At 40.5% G+C, this 20,206-nt stretch overlaps 1 protein-coding gene across 3 annotated transcripts in view; it reads right to left on the bottom strand.

Moving 5' to 3' along the window:
- Nucleotides 1-20,206, bottom strand: part of LOC115090486 (sodium-coupled neutral amino acid transporter 3-like) — a 328,123-nt gene that overhangs the window by 203,131 nt on the left and 104,786 nt on the right. For 2 of the 3 annotated variants that reach the window (XM_029599646.1, XM_029599647.1), the window contains exon 3: nt 1,717-1,801. In XM_029599646.1, coding sequence (XP_029455506.1) covers nt 1,717-1,801 — 85 coding nt within the window. Of the gene's footprint in view, nt 1-1,681; nt 1,802-20,206 lie in introns of those variants that run through there. The other variant, XM_029599648.1, reaches the window with a different exon arrangement.

The raw sequence follows: 20,206 nt of genomic DNA, 5'->3' as shown, positions 1-20,206 counted from the left end.
TATCACAATCTGCTTGTGATTTAACTACTCTGCACAATTTTGTGTCATCTGCAAATTTGATTATCTCACTCGTCGTATTTCTTTCCAGATCATTTATAAATATATTGAACAGTAAGGGTCCCAACACAGAACCCTGAGGTTCTCCACTGTCCACTCCCTTCCACTGAGAAAATTGCCCATTTAATCCTACTCTCTGTTTCCTGTCTTTTAGCCAGTTTGCAATCCACGAAAGGACATCGCCACCTATCCCATGACTTTTTACTTTTCCTAGAAGCCTCTCATGAGGAACTTTGTCAAACGCCTTCTGAAAATCCAAGTATACTATATCTACCGGTTCACCTTTATCCACATGTTTATTAACTCCTTCAAAAAAGTGAAGCAGATTTGTGAGGCAAGACTTGCCCTGGGTAAAGCCATGCTAAGTTTAGGGGCTTCAGTTTTAGGCTAATTATGCCTTCTGGCGACCAGGATTAGGCCCAGATGTAAAATGTATGTTTTTGCCACGTAAAGCCTGTGCTGCTTAATCCTATTTACTGGACCTGCTCTGCTGTTGTTCCATGTACTTTTCTGGGTTCGTCTGTAAACTGATTTCTTGTCAGTTGCCTTGGCTTCAGCCATAACCAGTCACCTAATTATTCTTCCTGAGTGAAATATCCCGCGTTCCTAATTTAGTTGCTCTTTGCTAAACTTTTTCCATCTATAAAATACTATTTTCATGAAAAAAACAAAACAAAAAAACCTGTCCAGTATTCGGGGTTGCCAACTTAGGACAAATCCTCTCGCACCTCCTCACCTCAACCAAACAGCTTCACTCTCTGTCCATCCTAAGGTGCCCCTCACAGTCCCATCCCCCATGCCTCTACTCCTTCCTCCCCACAATCACCTCCTCTCATTCATGAAGCTGGGCTCTTTGGTTAGCAAGTGAGTCCTGCTGCTGCTCTCGCCATGCAGGGAAGTTGGAACAAGCTTTATAGCGTGTGTTCAGAAAACTGTATAATAGAAGCCCTCACCCTCAGGTGGTGCTGCAGGAGTGCTAGGTGCAACATCTGACACCCTGCACCAGTTTTCTTTCAGTGACTGAGTGTAAGGAATGTAAACCACTGTGCAGTCAGAGCCCCTGTGGCAGCTCCGCCCTTCTCTCCTCATGGTTTTCCTGCTTGTAAGGAAACTCATATGAGGGGGGGGGGGAATGGTGGGGCCTCTGTGAAGACTGTGAATACGCAATGGCTTACATCCCTCACCCTCAGTCATTGTCAGGAGTACCGGCGCTGCTGGTGTTCCCTGACAGCAGCATCAGAGCTCACCACTAGGATCCATGAAGCTCAACTTTGGGATTGAAATAGGGTGGGCACTGACCAGGGGAAGGGAATGAATTCACCAGATTTGATGGGGGGGGGGGGGGGGAGAGGTGGGATAAGGAGTGGGAAGAAATGACATGATTTTGTTCATGGAAAGCTAAGGGATGGTGGATTGCTGGTTTAAAATCCCTGCCATTCACCAGCTCCTTTATCAGAAGACAGCGGCTTAGCAACTCTAGAAATATTCAGTTCTATAACTGATGGAGGAGGATTGCACTGCATTTTGTGGTGAAGCAAGATCCTAAACGACGCCTCTGGTGTACTGCGGCCAGTATCCCTTGTGTCACCTCAAGCATTCTTCAGTCGGCACCAATCACGATTACCTCTTAATATGCTTCCATTATTAATCCCGACTTACATCTGTAAAGTGTGTCTTTCTTGACTCGGGAGCATGAGGTAGAAATTCTTCCATTTCTGCTTGGTTGATGGAATTCTCAACAAACCTGCAGCAGCAAAACATTAAGAAAGAAATCCGTATCAGAAAGGGTCAAAGTAAAACCACACTCCTGGCTTTAGGAGCCAGAAGCAAAGCTTTTTATGGGTAGCTTTGCTGGAAATATGAATGTTATCAACAGCGGGGCCTATGTGCATCAGAGGAGCCTAAGTACTTGTGTGGCCCCTGTGCCATAAGGTATGCTCCAACGCACGAACCCCTATGTTTTGAGCACTAATAGATTTTGTGGGTTTCCACTTTAAGAAATGTGTTCAGCGCGGTGGAGTCTGGCATGCTAAACAGCGTGTGTGAACAGCAGCAGCGAATGAAACAAAAAAAAAAAGATAGAATCCACTGAAAGAACAGCTAGAGAGAAAATAAATTGCAGTCTCCTAGTTGAAGCCCTGAGCTCCTGGGAGGAGCATGGCATCCTACCTAACGGCATGAGAGTTCACAGTCAGCGAGGGCAAACAGAATCGGGGACGGAACATGAAAAATGCAACCAAGCACTTTGTTTTGTTGTGTGTAGTTTCAAAAGGTGGAAGTGGAAAAGTGACTCAGTGATGAAAGGAAGGAATATGTAGAGGCGAATGAGTAAAAAGTGAAATTTCTTAACAAATAAGTCTGTTTGGTTTTCACTCTGGAAGAGCTAAGAGCAGGACCATATAAAACAAATACAAAGAGGATTGGAAGTGAAGTAAACCTCAAATGATTTTCAGAAAAGTATGTTCATGAGGAGCGAGCTGTAGGTAAAGCAGTGTGGCTGGAGAGGATACACCTCCGAGGATATTAAGGAACTTAGACAAATTGTGGCAGCTCAGCTGGCTGACCTTTTCAATGCTTCTTTAGAGTTGGGAGTATTTTTAAACAGGTGGATGTTGGTCTTATTCACAAAAGACGAAGGAGGAGACTAGGAACTGTAGGCCAGTTAAAGTGACCTCTGTGGTAGGCAAATTAATGGAATCATCGCTAAAATATAATGCAGTTTCTGGACTCTAGTGGATTGCAAGATCCAAAGTAGCATGGTATTACCTGAGGTATGTCTTTGTCAGACAATTCTGAACAATATATTTTATTGGGTGACCAGAAAGTTGGATCAGAGTAGAGCGCTAGATGAAGTGTACTTGGATTTCAGTAAGTCCTTTGACACGGTTCCACTTAGGTGACATAAATAAATTCAGCGCCCTTTGTATGGACCCTCAAGTGACTGAATGGGTTAGAAATTAGTTGAATAGAGCTCACTTCAAGGAGGGGGTGTTACTAGCAGCGTGCTGCAGGCATCAGCTCAAGGATGCAGCATGTGATACCAAAACCTGCAATAGGGTAGATAGCCAGGAAGGTGTGGAAACCATGAAGAGAAAACTAGTAAAACTCAAGGAATGGTCTAGAGTCTGGCAGCTAAGATTTAATGCTAAAAAACATAATCATGCATTTGGGCTGCAAAAATCCAAGGGACAGGTACAATCAGGCCGATGCAATATAGTGCGGTAAGCTGAGCGCACGGCTTTGCATGTGATTGGACATGCGTTTTAGTCATGCATCTATAACCCTTGATGCAATACTGGGATTGTGCATCCAAAACGCACATCCAAACCACCGCGAAGCCAATAGTGCTCATCACATGTAAAGTGCATGTAGATGAGGCTTTTAGCTAATCCCTACGATTCAAAAAATTCCCTACGCGGCCAATGCACCCATTGAACCCATTGCAATGCGGCAAATTTTACGCCAGCCCAGGGCTGGCGTAAGGGTCTACTGCGCTCAAGGGCTCACTGGAAAAAAACAAAAAAAAATCCTGCTTTCTGCAATTCCTCCTCTTAGTATAGTTGGGATAATAAGTAGGAGGAACCACAGAGAGCAGATCCAGATTAAAAAAAAAAAAAGTCTTGAAAAAAAATTCTGGGTGCCTAATATACATGCATAAGATAAATGGTTGAGGTCATGTATCTTGTGCGTGCATATTATGCTGGTAGCAGTATTGAGCGTATGTTTCCCTAACCCACACTGACAGCACAATGCCGAAACTCTAGGGATGCACAATTTCTCTATTGCTTCCTTCTCAGTGTGACCCCTAATTTAAATATTGGATCACGCGCCCAGAAGAAGTGGCTGGGTGCACATTAGGAAAGCGGGTACTCAGCACTGAGTGCTCGTTTTTTACGCACCCATATTGCATTGGCCTGAATATGGGGATGAAATTCTTCTAAGCATGAAAGAAGTGTGGGATCTGCTGGTGATCATATGTCAGATGATCGTAAAGTGACCAGACAGGTGGATAATGTAATGGCAAACGCTAGAAGGATGCTTGGGTGCATAGAGAGGAATGGTCAGCAGAAAAAAGGAGGTACTGTTGCCCCTGTATAAGTCACTGGTATGATCTCATTTGGAATGCTGTGTACAACTCTGGAGACCACACCTTCAAAAGGATGTAAACAGGATGGACTTGGGCCAGAGGGTGGCTACTAAAATGATCAGTGTGACATCCATTCCTCCATTCTAAAGCATATGGGGACTGACAAAGAGCTAAACATGTGTAGTCTTGAGGAAATGTGGGATAGGGGAGATATAATAGACATTTAAATACATCTATACAAAGGAAATGAGACTCTTTCAAAGAAAAGGAGGCTCTAGAATGAAGTGTCATGGAATGCAGGTAAAAGAGGGTAGGACAATCTAAGAAAATATTTCTTTATAGAGATGGTAGTGGAGACATGGTGCAGACTCCCCATGGAGGTGGTGGAGACAAGAACAGTATTTCAATTCAAGAAAGCATGGGATAAGCTTAGAGGATCTATTTGGGAATGGTAGAGATTATAGAGCTGAATAGTTAATGTGGATGGACAAACTAGATAAGTCATATGATCTTTTTCTGCCATAGCGTTTCTATGAAAAGAGAAACAACAAAATTCATTAGATTTTTGGATTCTCCATTAAGTTTTGGAATGCAGCCTGCCACTGCCAAATCCACCAAAGCACAGCCATCATCAAAATAAAAAAATGACCCCACCTGTGCACCGTCCCTATACCCATCTTATCTCATCTGTGGGGTTCATAAAATTTGACATGGGACCAGAGCAATCACAATTGCTCCTGCCCCATTGGGTCTCATTTTCAAAATGGTATCAGCCTACTGCTCCATTTTGACTTCTATGACCACATGGATAGGTTAACATAGGGACAGGAAAAGTGTGTGTGTGTGTGTGGGGGGGGGGGGGTTAAGGAAGGCCTGGGGTTTTAATTATTTTATTTTGGTAATGCTTGAGGGTTTAGCAGGGAAGAGGAGAAGAACTCTGCCCCTTCCTTTCCTTTCATGTTTTCTTTTCTATTTGGGTTTTTTTTTTTTTGCTTTGATGTGCAATTTGTTTCAAGTAAATGAAACAAATAGTAAACAAAATGAAAAACAAAAAAAATACAGAAAACAAAGAAAGAAAACATTTTTTTGAATGTACATCCCTAATTGGAACAGTAAGTAAAAGGGGTCCTCCTAACAAACATGTAACAAGGATTTTTTTATTTATTCATTTTGTGTTTCTCACCTTTCGATTTGGGAAACTCAAAGTAGGTTACCCTAAAAGCCATGCAACTAGCACATTACAATCATAAACAATACAATTAATAAAAACAACAAAAAGTAAACCAATCTCTCAAACCACCTCCAATAATAACCTGAGCCAAAACGATTAAGGCCTTCCACCCCACAGCCCGAAGACCTATTTAAAATAGCGGCCTAACTCGAACCAGCCAGTTGAGACCTCCTGATTCTATGGCAACTTAACTAGATCCAAATTTTTAAACATCCTTACTCCATTCTCTGGAGACCTGTTCAAAAGCTTAGTCGTCCACTGGGCCTACTCAAAATGGCAGGTCTTTATTTTCTATTGTTTTAATACTATACCTATTTTATGGTACTTCTGAAACGGAAAGGTCACAGTGGAGTACCTGCTTAAAAGGGAACCATTCTGTAGTGAATGAGTTAGAACATTCTTTTCTTAGGTTAATTAGGGAGAAACCACATGCTTTAAGTTCCTAGAGCTTTAAGTAACATATCTGAAGGTGAAGTGAGTTGAAACAATGATTTTACTATTGAACTGGAAATCATGAACCTGAAGCTCCAAGTCAAAACCATTAGCAGGAGACAGTTTGGACTGGAAAGTAAATGCTAAGTTTTATTAGCTCAGGAAGGCTGGGAGAAGCAGCACGTTTCGATATTCTTTCAGTAGGAAACTTATCTAAAAAGGGAGGGATATTTGATCTCTGAAATAGAACTGTGAAACTGACCCACTTGCTCAGCACAGAATAAAACTGAACTGTTCCTGTGGAGCAGCTTGTAAACATTCTTTTTTCGTAAATAAAAGTCAAACCAATTGGAACCACAACTACTGGAATTGTCTGAAGTCATTTCAGCGTCACCCTTGCTTTTGAATGCATTCATCCATGGTTCAATATAGCATTCATCAATCACACTTTAAAGATGCCACCCCTCCCCCGAGGAAATGAGTACATACTACTAACTAAGTGCATGTCAATTAAATGTGCAATGAACAAAGCTGCAATGTGCATGAAAATGCATGCTCTAGTACTTAGCACATATGCAGATGCTTTCAATTTTAATATACGTGACCAGATTAAACAAGTACATAGTATATTAATGTCCTTATTAGTCATTATTGTGCTCTATATTAGGGCCATGAACAGGAGTTAAATGTAATGAATACTTTTAGCTCATTCAGTTTAGTTCCTGTCAAGAGCTATAGTAAACAATTTATGTGCTTATTTTGTGTGTTAGCAGTCAGGGTTGATGCAAGGGTATTAGGCACCCTAGACGAACTTTACACATTTGTGCACCTCCTACCTGCCCCCCCCCCCCCCCCCCCGGCGCTGCCCTTCCCCTCCCTTGGCCCTCCAAACTCACAAGTTTGTGAGATAAACGTATCACTTAGAACATGTAAATAACATTTACATGCACTGCTGATGTAGCAATCAGAAACCCCAGCAAAAAAAGCAAAAGAAAGCACATGGAACTCATATGGTATGAGACCCATTACAATGTATATTAGTTAAGGAAACCTCTGAGGAAATTCAAAAACTTGTTGAAGAAGGAGAGAAAAAAGGTTTTCTAACCACAAAAGAAGCGCGTTTTTTGATGAAAAAACATCCAGTTGTACCTGTACTGTATTTGTTACCCAAAATACACAAAAGGTTAGTGGATCCACCGGGAAGGCCGATTGTGTGGAGCAGAGGATCCCTCCTTGAACCGCTTTCTAAGTTTGTGGACCATTTTTTAGCACCTTGTGTAACAGCATTACCCTCATACATCAGGGATTCGCAGCAAATGATCAGTTTTCTGGAAGAAATACATTGTGATACAAGCCATTTGGCTCTAGCCACGTTGGATGTTGAATCTCTTTACACAGTGATTCCGCAACAAGAGATGATAACAATTGCTCAATCATACTTTGACAAAAGACTCGACCCCAACGTATACCATCTGATTTTTTGACATCTATTCTAAGGATTGCCTTAACTAAAAAATTTTTTGCATATGAAAGATGTTATTACCAACAAATTTGTGGAACTGCAATGGGGGGCCTCCATGGCCCCCGATCTGGCAAACTTATATATGGGGGTTTTTGAACAAAAATGGATTACTGCTTCCCAACCATTTTTTACAAATATTGTCACCTGGAAGCGTTATGTTGACGACATATTTATTTTGTGGCAAGGCACACATAGTCAATTTATTGAATTCACACGATGGTTGAACAATTGTAATCCATGTTTACATTTTTCGGCAGTATTTGATTTTGAAACCATTAATTTTTTGGACATTTCAGTTCATAAGATCCAAGATGGTTTTCAGACATCATTATATCGCAAACCTGTAAGCAATAACACTTTTTTGCATTTCACTAGTGCACATCCTCGAGGGTTAAAAGAAAATTTACTGACTAGCCAGTTTCTGAAAATTCGGAGATTGTGCTCAACCCAGACTGATTATCAATTACATGCGGCTGAATTAAGTGGACGTTTTGCAGAAAGGGGATATCCATTACCTTGTGTTAGACGGGCTTTTCAGAGAGCTAAATACGTAAACAGAGAATGGCTATTTCTGCCACCACAACAAGATCAAAATAATGAAAATACTCTTACATGTGTGATCCCCTTCACCCCGATGGCATCTGTGACTAAAGAGACAATTTTTCAAAATTGGCATATTCTCCAGAATTATGGTGAATTTGGAGATCGCCCGAGATATACTTACACCAAAGGACCTAGTCTTAGGGATCAACTTGTACACTCGGATTCATCACCCATACGATTGAAAGATGGTCCAGGGAGACATCAACCCTGTGGCAAATGCTCAGTATGTAATATCATGATGGACAATACACAGCTAACATTACAAGATCCTCCATTGACCATTGTGTTGCGACAGAACACCACTTGTACATCTATAGGTGTCATTTATGTTATCATTTGTCCATGTCAAATGTTGTACGTGGGCAAAACCATGAGACAATTAAAAGTGAGAATGATTGAACATCGATCCAGTCTAAATACTAAACGTATGAATGCTCCTTTAGTTCCTCACTGTCTAACCAAAGAGCATGTATTTGAAGATCTGAAAGTATGTGTGATACAGCAGATACTACCACATTGGTGTGGGGGGATCTTAACAGAAAACTAATGCAAGCTGAGCAGAAATGGATAAACATTCTTGACACATTACAACCAAAGGGGCTGAATGGGGAACAAGAATTGAACGTTTCCTTTGAATTGAGATCTAAAGCTGATCACTAAATGACGTCATTGATGCTGCCTCTTTCATTTGATTGATTGCCACTGCCTTTTTTTGATTGGTCCATTGCTTGTTCTTAAGCGCTCATTTTGCGTCAATGTGGTTGCTGTTTCCTGCAGTTTTGGAAGCGAGTCGAGACGGTGAACGTCCATGATGAAGGTTCGGCAGTGTTCACCACGCTAAGATAAGTTACATTGAATAAGTTATATTGTAAGAATATGTTTTAAAGAAGTTCTTTTCCATAACAGGATACTTCTGGGCAATTAATTTGAGAAGAGACCGCCTTTGGAAATAAATTTGGCGGGCAAAAATTGCATGAGAAGAAACCGCTTTTGAAAATAAATTTGGCGGGCAAGAATTGTTTCAGTATGCTCCCGGTGAAATAGAGTTCTAAAAAAAACTGACGGGAGATACTATAATTAAGTAAACGCAACGCTCCTGAAGAAGCAGAAGCGAAACATCGGCCGGGTGTCGAGCCTATTCTCCTTGTCCCTTGGACACACTAAATAATTGCCTTGGATATATTAAAATATTAAAAATGCAAAAATGCAAAATTGACAAAAATATAAGCAAAAACAGTTAGTATAGCTGTGTTTAAAAAAGGATTGGATAAGTTCTTGGAGGAGAAGTCCATTACCTGCTATTAAGTTCACTTAGAGAATAGCCACTGCCATTAGCAATGGTTACATGGAATAGACTTAGTTTTTGGGTACTTGCCAGGTTCTTATGGCCTGGATTGGCCACTGTTGGAAACAGGATGCTGGGCTTGATGGACCCTTGGTCTGACCCAGTATGGCATTTTCTTATGTTCTTATGTTCTTAACTAATGTGATAAATCTTTTGACCGTAAATGATGAGAAGTCCGGACGGTTCCCGTCAAAATAATTAAGGGTGTGCGTCGCCAGGCTTGCCGATACGGTCAATCTATCACTACAAATATATTTTGAAAAATTCTTTGTGAGCACAGTTAAATATTTCATTTTTTCCTTTGTTTGTTGGTTGGATTTATTGAATGGAAAAATAACCAGCTCTTTTTTAGAATTCTGACACAATTACATGACACACAAGTGGACTTAGTACAGTGTCCTGACTGAGCCAAACACATGTACAAAATGACAAGCTGATTGACACTGTCAGGACCATTAGGAGTTCCACCTAAGATTTAAAATCTAGCTCTTGGCAAAGCACCTTATTTATTTATTTTATTTATTTATTTATTTATTAACTGATTTTATATACCATCATTCAGTGTAGCCATCATAATGGTTTACAATAGTAATAAATAACAAAATTACAGTAAATTAAAATAAAAGTTAAAGTAAAAAATGCAATAAAATAACATAAGATATTAATACAATAAAAATAAAACAGTAAAAATAATAAAATACATTCAAATTCTTGATTGGAACTTCAGGCAGCATGCGGAAATGGTTGGTGTGTTTACTAAAACAAATTGAATCTTGATACATTGAGACATAAACATAAAATAACAGATTAGTGCATGTGATTGGTTTAATTGGAATAGTTAAAAGCCTTGATAAAGAGCTAAGTTTTGATTTCTTTCTTAAATATCTTTAGGTTTGATTGTAGCCGTGTTTCTGTGGGGAGTGTGTTCCAAATCTCTGGACCTGCAAGGGATATTGCATGTTCCCTTACTTGCGTGAGCTGTGCGGGTCGTACTGAAGGATTAGATAGAAGGTCTTTATTAGCAGATTGTAAATTCCTTTGGGGTATATGTATTTTAATTGCCGCGTTAAGCCAGTCTGTTTGTTCTCCGTACATGATTTTATGAATGATTGTTAGGATTTTATATTCTATTCTAAATTTTATTGGAAGCCAATACAGGGATATTAACACTGGAGTGATATGGTCTTGTTTCTTGGTACCCATTAAGATTCTAGCTGCTGAGTTCGAGAATATCTGAAGTGGTCGAGTTGTAGATGAAGATAATCCAAGTAAAAGAGAATTGCAATAGTCAATATAGGAAAAAATGAGAAGCTGCATATGACATATAACATCCTTCACTGGCAATGAATGACAATCTTTTGGGACCACTACATTAGCCGACAGACTAACGTTGCAGGATAACCAGTTGACTCATTAAGAACAGAGGACCCTGTTTTAATAATATCACTTTATTCCTTTAAACTGTTGCCAACCAGTTTAACAGACCCTGTAAAGCAACTAGAGGTCACTGTACTGTCTCCACAGGTATTTTTCAGTTTATTCACTGTTGTCCTGCTTTCACATTGGCCTGCTCACACAGCAAACATTTCTGTTTGCTGTGCTTCTGCGTTTATTCTGAAGAAAGTTCTTTTGTTTACTGTTATACTGCTAGTTGGTGATCAGCCTGCATGTTCCCTGCTTCTGTTGTATTCAGTGCAGCTGACTCTGAAAGATTAACCTCTGACTTGGAAGCAGGAGTGCCTGGGTATTTTTTCTTTGCATTATCAGTTAGATCTGGTCTATTTTTCTGTGTTCCGGACTGCTTTGGGTACTTTTCTCCACTTTATTCACAGTAACACCTTGCTTACTTGTTTTACTTTTCAATAAAGCTTGGAGTTGAAGATGCAGCCTCCTCTAGAATAAGAAAAGAGTTAAGCTATCTGTTGACGCTGCACATAGGAAATGTGCAGCGGAAATAGAATAATCTCTCCCTTAGAGCTCTGTAGGCAGTATTGCAGAAGGCAGGGAAAGAGTAGCAAGGTCATCAGGTTAGTTCCTTCCCAGTATGGAAAATTCCAGCTTTCCAGTCTACTCCTCAGATGGGTCTTTTTAAGCTCCTAGGAGAATCATGCAGTACAGCCATTACAAATGATCTTTCTTTAAAGATCCTGATGGCATTTGCCTAGAAAACTGTGATTAATATCTTCTTGCTGGGAACTGGCTGAATTGCAGATAAGACCTTGTGACTGGATTTGCAGAAGGTTAAAGGAACAAAACCCATCAGCTCATGGAGGCAGGGGCATTAGCCAACACTGTTTTAATTAGCTCTAAATCTACTGAAAAGCTGGATATTTTGAAATCACTCAGAAATGTGTTTTGAAGATGTAATGTTTGGAGGATGTTTTTACTGTGTTAGAATTTTGATGGAAGAATATTCACTGTGAAATATCCTGTGGGTTGGACCATATAAATATATTTATTACTGTAAATAAGCAGACCCTTTATTAGAATCACAACTATTAATCTGGAATGCCTCGCCTTTCCCTCCATCTTGGGAAGATTGAATCAATTTATTATTACTCTTTTTATACCTATTCTTGTATGATCTGATCTGTTTTGCTGCTGTACATTATACCTATTCTCATAGATAAATGTATTATCCTACTCTTGCTCCCCCTGCCATGTGTAATCATGCTCACTTTTTTGTCTGATGGTCTCTGTAGACCCCTCCACTGTGAAACACACTCTGAACTCATTCACTGAAAGAGCAAGACATAAAGCAGAGTTGCTTACCTGTAACAGGTGTTCTCAGAGGACAGCAGGATGTTAGTCCTCACACATGGGTGACATCATCAGATGGAGCCCCAATGCAGAAAACTTATGTCAAAGTTTCTAGAACTTTGACTAGGCATGCTGAGCATGACCAGCATGCCTTATACCATACATCCACACAGGAGCCCTCTTCCAGTCTTGTAACATAGAATTACAATTAAAAATAAAAAAATAGGAGAAATACAACTCTGTGGGGTGGTAGGCGGGTTTCATGAGGCCTAACATCCTGCTGTCCTTGGAGAACACCTGCTACAGGTAAGCAACTTTGCTTTCTCTGAGGACAAGCAGGATGGTACTCCTCACACATGGGTGAATCCCTAGCTACAGGCTGGTCCCCAACACAAAAGAGGACCAATAGACACTCAACCAGATGCCAATGGGCACAACAACGGTTGTGTTGGCAACAGAGGGGGAGACAGCCTGAACCCAAACAACAGGCCCTAGATGGCAAAGTTGGGTTCTACACCTCAAACAGGTTCCTAAGAACAGACTGGTCAAACCTACTGTTGTGCTGGCCATCCTTATCCCGACAGTAATGAGATGTGAATATATGGAGAGAACTCCATGTCACAGCCTTGCAGATCGCCACAGGAACTGCTCGCAAATGGGTCACTGATGAGCCTTGACATGACCCCCAAGATGCAGGCCTGCCTGGACATAACAGAAGGAGATGCAATCTACTAGCCAATTGGAAATTGTCTGTTTGGCAACAGCAACACCCAACCTATTGTTGTCAAAAGAAATAAAAAGTTGGATGGACTGTCCGCTCCAGATAGAAGGCTGCTTGCAGTTCAAATCATGAAGTGCTCATTCACCATTCAAAACCCAGGAAATATATCACCTTTGTTGTGAGGTAGACTCTTCAAAAGAAACAACATTTTTACTTGTTATAATTTTTGTTTGTATTTTTAACCACTATAGGCAGACTATCAATAAAAGCTTGCCAGACATCCAAAATGTCTCCTTGTCGACTTTCAGTAAGTGATTTTGCTGTAAGAACCTTGAAGGATAGCAATTTAATCATTCTTTTTTCCACTGAATCAGACATGGAGTATCCTGTCCAATCCAGTTTGACAAAATAGTTTTCTTTGCTATTACCCCTGCTTTGTCTAGAAATAATTTCTGTTGCTTTTGGAGTGAGTGGAATCATCCTCGTAAATACCAAAGAGCAACAGTTTTGGATTACTTGAGAGAGAAAAACCTAATATAGAAGAACCTTTCTTCCCTACATCTCTCCAGAAAGCAGAAATATTGGGCCATTTCCAAAAACTATGGACAAAATTATTAATTCTCTGACCACATTTGATACAGATATTGGTCATACAGAGCTCTACTTTAAATGCCCTATCTTGTGCTAGGTAAATTTGCCATATAAATTTGAACTGTGTTTCTCTTAATATAACATTCTCTAAAATTGTAAATCTTCAATAGTCAAACCTAACTCTTGCCATTTGGACCAGCATAATAAAAGTGCTAAGAAATCTGTGTGATTATCCACATAGTTTAGATACTTCGTAAATTTAGCACATGATGCCTTCCTTGTTTTGCCCCCTAGCAACACCTCTTCCAATTTCCCCTTTAACTCTAAATGAGGGGTTTTTTAGCAGGAGCCTTATGATATAATGTCTTAATTGTAAATATGCATAAAAATCTTTTTGTAGTAGCTGGAATTTGGCTTGTAAGTCTTGGAAGCTTTGTAAAGTATTAAGGTTTTCAATAAAGATTTGGTCCACATATGTAAGACCTATTTTCTGTCATTATTTAAATACTGCATTCTCAGATCCTGGTGGGAAATTGTGAATTACTACAGATAGTCAGGTAAGCCGAAATTCCCCATTTGAGGCCTATGTGGTTACACAAGGTTGCCCATGCCTTTTTACATGAAGATATCAACATATAGGTTTCCATTTAAGAAGAGGATCCCAACAGTTCTGTCTGTAGGATAGACGAAAGTGAGCTGCAACCAAATGACCTCTGTAAATGTTCAATTGGGGAGAGTTTAGAAAATTCCATGAGCCAATCTCTATATGCCTCAGCATGCAAGCAAGGTTATAATGCTGTAAGTTCAGACATTTCAAACCACCCTGTAATAAAAGTTTCATTAATAACTTTAAGGTCACTCTTGCTCTTTTCCCATTCCATAAAAAAACTCCAAAACACCTGTTGAACTTATTTATTTAGGTGTTTAATATACCGTCGTTCCAAAAGAAGATCACAGTGGTTTACAATACATATTCTTAGACAATATTTACTAACTGGGTCAACGATCATGTTTTAGGTCAACATAACATCAGGAAGGAAATCAAGGACATATTCATACATTTTCTAGGTTAATATAATGTTGTTTACAAATTCTAATTTTCCTGGCAACACTTTACTTTGTTCCATTCTTATTGCTCATTCTACCAAGTATGTCTCTGGTACTGATGGAGAAGTTATCAGCATATTGTTGTTTTATGTTGTCATAAGCAATTCTAAAGAGCCATATTTTTAGATCACGTTTGAAACTCTTTCTGTTATCATACATAATGATTCTGGAAGAGAGTTCCATAATTTTGGGCCCACAATGGAAAACATATGGTTTCTTATTGTGTTGGGTGTGTGTTCTGTGTTGAAGGTACCATTAGAAGTCCTTTGTTCTGTGATCTTAGAACTCTCTGAGATTTGTATGGTTGAAGTGTCACTCCTAATAAGCATGGGTAAATATTGTTGATATTAAAAATGAGTTAATATTTTATAATGAATTCTGTATTGTACAGGAAGCCAGTGCAGTACAATAAGCGATGGGGTGGATGTGGTCAAATTTCCTTGTTCCTAGTAAGAGTCTGGCAGAGGTATTTTGTAGTAACTGTAGCGGTTTTAATAATCCTGCAGGTAAGCCTAGTATTAGGGAGTTGCAGTAATCTAAATTTGAAAATATCATTGCTTGTAGTACAGTGCGGAAGTCCTGAATTGTTAGTAAAGGTTTCAGTCTCTGTAATATTCTCAGTTTACAGTATCCTGTTTTCATTAACTTATGTGTTTTTTCATGGTGAAGTTCTCATCTATCTGTATTCCTAGATCCTGTACGTGATCTAAGGGAGTAAGGTTAAAAATTCCCAAGTCTAATGTTGGTGGTTTGATTAACATTGTATTTCTTTGTAGCCACATAATTTTGGGGTATTTTGGGTTAAACATTAGTTTCAGTTGAGATACTTTTTGTTGTATTGCCTTCATGTGTGTTGCCAGAGTTGATGCGGTTTTTTCAAATGTTTTGTCGAAAGTGATGTAGAATTGTATGGCATCTGCATATAGGAAGAAATTGATTCCTAGATTTGCTAGTAAAATACATAAGGTCAGCAAATAAATGTTGAATAGAGTAGCTGAGAGTGCTGAGCCCTGGGAAACTTGTATCTATTGGGAAGGTGTCAGAAATCTGATTGCCCATTTTTGACTTGAAATGTCCTATCTTCTAGGAATGAAGAGAACCTTTTGTTCACCTTCCCGTCAATTCCTATTTTTCTTATCTGATAGCAGGGTATGGTCAACTGTGTTGAAGGCTGCTGTTAGATCAATTAGTATCAGAATGTGGGATTTATTGTTAACAAACCCCTGCAGTATAGAATCAGATAATGAAATAAGCAGGGTTTCTGTTGAGCGATTTTTCCTGAATCCAAATTGGTTTGGGTATAGAATATTATTGTCTTCTAGGTGGTTCTCCAATTGTGATAGTACTGCTTTTTCAAGAACGTTTTCAATGAGGAACAAGTTGGATATTGGCCAATCTTCTGTAAGTCCATTTGAGTGAGCCAGATCAGATGTATCTGAAGCAAGTATAACCATTTGGGAATGTTCATCATTTTTAACAGCTGAATCCTGCCCATGAGCGATAATAGGAGTTTTATCCACTGATTCAAATTTGACTTCATGTTCTTAATTAAAGGTATTACATTTGCCTTATAAAGAGAATTTATATCTGTTGGGATTTTTATACCCAGATATTTCATTTCTTTCACCATCCAGCAAAGAGGAAATTCATCCCCCCCACCTCAAATTTCTATACACTTCTAAAGCCTCAGATTTATTTTGATTAATTTTTAGTCCTGTGAAATACCCGAAATTTGTCTGAGCTTTAAGACACCTGCCAGTGTGTATCTTGGATTTGTGAGGAAAACTAGAACATCATCAGCAAAAGCCGCTATTTTAAAACACGTGCCTCCTATTTCCAGGCCAGGGATTTTGCTATCCTCCTCAATATTCCTTAGCAGAGGATCAATGGAAAGCATGTATAAGAGAGGTGATAATGGACATCTCTGTCTAAGAGGAAAAGGGAATGATAAGCCTCTATTTGTTAGTACATGTGAGACTAGGTCGCCATACAATAATGCTATGCTCTTGGTAATCTTACCCTGGAAACCAAATCTATATAATCTACACATATAAGACCAGGAGGCCTAGTCAAAGGCTTTCTCAGAGTTGAAGCCGACTGCCATGGCTGGAATCACCTTATTTTTATGGTAGGTTATAGCTGAAATTAATTTAACAATATGGGATCCCACTGTTTGGCCTTTGACAAACCCTATCTGATTATTTGAGATGATATGAGGAAACACCAAGCTTAATCTATCTGCCGAAATCTTTGCAAAGATTTTCAGATCACAATTCAATAACGATATTGGTCGGTAAGACGCTGGAAGAGATTGGTCCTTCCTTGGTTTAGACAACACCAAAATATAGGCCATATTAAAATCCTTAGGAAATTTCCATACTTCCAAACCATTTATATAAAACTTGTGCAGGGGACCAACAATCAGTTCTTTTAATATTTTGTAATAGTCATAAGAGAACCCGTCTGGGCCAGGGGTTCTAACTGATTTACTCATACCAATCGCATTTAAGATTTCAAAGGATTATGTGGGCCAGTTGAAAAAATGTAATTGTTAGTCTGTTATCTTAGGTAAGGACAAGGACTGGAAAAAAAGATCCTCCTCCAATTGCCCTCCCTTCTTGACCTCCTCATATAGGGAAGCATAGAAATGCCGAAGAGTTTCACAAATGTCCACACTTTTTGTAGCCCAAGAATCCTGTTTGATCCTAATTTTTTTTATGTATGTTTTCCCTTTCCATACTTTAACTGCATTAGCTAAGTTTCCCTGCCTTATTACCATGTGTGCATACCCTCCAAAACTTAGAAAGTACTATCATAAGAAAATGGAGATAATTCAATAAACATTATACCATGTCTGAATCCAATTGAATCTAGTGCTTTATTATCCAAATTACAATGGACCTATGTGAAACATGATCATTAAAGCCTTTAGTTTTATGGGTTATGGAGAGTATGTTTTAGTGTGAATGTGAGTATGATGATGTCAGGGTAAAGCATGGAAGTGTGGTATGGATATGAATGGTGTGAGAAGTAAAAGAGTAGTTTGTATGGGGTGATTTTTAATGATCATGTTTCACATAGGTCCATTGTAATTTGGATAATAAAGATTCAATTGGATTCAGACATGGTATAATGTTTATTGAATTACCTTCATTTTCTTATGATAGTTCTTATTACCATGTGTGACATAATTATGCTCGGTCCATTGAAGCTATCTCTGGGTTCGATGATGTATACATGTATTTAAACTCTCCAGAGTATTTTGAAATTCAGACTTTGTAGCTTTAGAGATGTGTGCTATAATTTTCTCTAGCTATTTTCAGCTTTGATTCTACCTGTGGAATCATAGGGCCAGATTTTAAATGTTATGTGCTCAGGGTACATTTGTGCATGCTACCCGGTGCTTATGTCCCGGGGCTTCGAGAAAGGGGTGGTCTGGGGGCGGGGCCGAGTCCTCCTGCACAGCGGCCTGTGCCGAGGGATGGTGTGCCGGCAGCCGGCAAGTGCGCGCAAGTTACGCCTGCCTCGGGCAGGCATAACTTCGGAAACAAAGGTGGGGGGATTTAGTTAGGGCTTGGGGGTGGGTTAGATAGGGGAAGGGAGGGGAAGGTGGGGGGGACCAAAAAAAAAAGTTCTCTCCAAGGCCGCTCCGATTTTGGAGTGGCCTTGGAGGGAACGGGGAAAGCCATTGGGGCTCCCCTTGGGCTCGGCGCGTGAAAGGTGCACAAGTGTGCACCCCCTTGCACGTGCAGACCCTGGACTTTATAACATGCGCGTGGCAGCGCGCACATGTTATAAAATCAGGTGTACATTTGTGCGCACCGGGTAGCGTGCAGAAATGTACCCCCCCCCCCCCCCAATGCGCTCCTCTAAAAATCTGCCCCATATTGTTTTCTCCCTTTGGTGAAGGATATTCTCTCTCCCCTGAGTGCTGCTTTACTAGTCTCCCAAAATAATCTGGGGGTACTCACATAGGAAGCATTTTGCATAGCAAATTCCTTCCATGTATTCTGTAAAAAATAATTGGAATTCTTTTCTTTTCTGAGAAAATTTGGGTTTAGTACCCTCCATAAATCATAATCCAATACCTGTATAGATTAGCAAACATACTCTATGCATATTTTTGCTCTCAGACCCAGTCTTTGCCCTTGGTTAGGCAATTTGTCTAAGTTGGGGTCATGGACACAGTTAAAGTCCCCCACTATGAGAACCCACCTGTAAGGAAGGTGGACCCTTGACCAGAGACGAGGTTGTTGCCACCACCAAGGAGAGACCCTTGGTGGTCCTCATCGTTGGGAGGCAGTTCCGAGGCAGCAAGCCCAAAAGGACCTTCACTTATATCAGCTCACAATCCCCGCGGGTTGAGTCCTTGGGTGCCAGGGCCGGCAGGTCTTAGGTGCGGGTATCTCAGACAGCAGGCGGAAGACAGGTCAGGTGTGCCAAAGGTTGAGACAGGCAGCGGGCTACAGGAGGTAGAGGCCAGGTGGAGGTCTGGGCAGGCAGCAGACAAGCAGGAACGATGGACCAGGCTGAAGATCAGGGCAGCAGCGGACAAACAGGAATCAGTGAGACGAGCAAGGTCAGAGCCAGTAGATCAATCTGAGGGAGCAGGAACGATGAGGAGATGGAGCAGGATTAGGGCAGGAGCAGGAGCAGGATCCAGAGCAGGAGTCAGAAGAATCTCAGGAACATGGGGTCAGGTTGCAGACAACATGCACTCACCAGGAGCTGGACCGGTTGCCGAAGCAAGGAGGAAGTGGCAAGGCAGGGTATTTATACCTGCCTTGCCTGACATCATCATCCTGGGCCAAGGGGAACTTTCCCGCCATTGACCCTTTAAGTCCATGCGTATGCACGCCTAGGGAGTCCGGGGATGCAGCGGCATCGGCAGCGTTGGAGCACTGCAAGCAGGCCACAATGGCGGCAAACCGCACTGGGACGCGGCAGTAGGGCGCTGGAGCAGGCTTCCTGCACATGCAGGTGAGGAGACCCGGCCCGACTCCCTGAGGGCCGGGGCACCTAATACCACCCTTTCTTGTTCAATATTAAAATTTGTACTATTATCTCAAAAAAAGAATGATCACATTAATTGGGACCATATAAGTTGCATAAGGTAACCTCCATACTCTTCAGTTTCCCTACCAGGATCAAAAATCTGCCTTCAGGATCTGAAATTCCCTGATCTACCTGAAAGGCTATATTTTTATGAATAAGAATGGCAATCCCAGCCTTTTTACCCTTCGCTGGTATATAGTGACAAGCTCCTACCCAATCTCTCCTAAGTTTTTTACTCTCTAGGATAGTTAAATGTGTCTCTTATATGTAAGCAATATCAGCTGTTTCTCTTAAGCTCCTGCAGTATTGCCATTCATTTTATAGGTGTACCTACCTAGTCCATTTACATTTAGTGAAACTAATTGGACAGAATCACCTAGTTGCCTGAAATTTTCAGTGGTTAACAAAAATAGAACCACCCTGCCACAGTCCGTGAGGCACCCAGCCTTGACTCACAGACCACCCCAGACCACGTACAATGAGAGAAATCATCCCATAAAAGGTGAACTCCCTAAAGAAATCTTCCACCTCATCTGCAATTTCAGATACTTTGTACGCCTGTGATCCTTTTCTTTCACTATCCCTTCTGACATATCCCCCCTCGCCCTCCCCTTCCCCTCTGGCTATCTATTGTGAGCCAATACCCTTTATTGGCATATATGAGGCATGTTTCATCTGTGTACGGGCACCATCCC

The sequence above is a fragment of the Rhinatrema bivittatum genome, chromosome 4 (genome assembly GCF_901001135.1).
Source record: "Rhinatrema bivittatum chromosome 4, aRhiBiv1.1, whole genome shotgun sequence".
NCBI lineage: Eukaryota > Metazoa > Chordata > Amphibia > Gymnophiona > Rhinatrematidae > Rhinatrema > Rhinatrema bivittatum.
The sequence above is the reverse complement of the archived record's forward strand: the minus strand, read 5'-3'. Positions and strand labels throughout refer to the sequence as shown.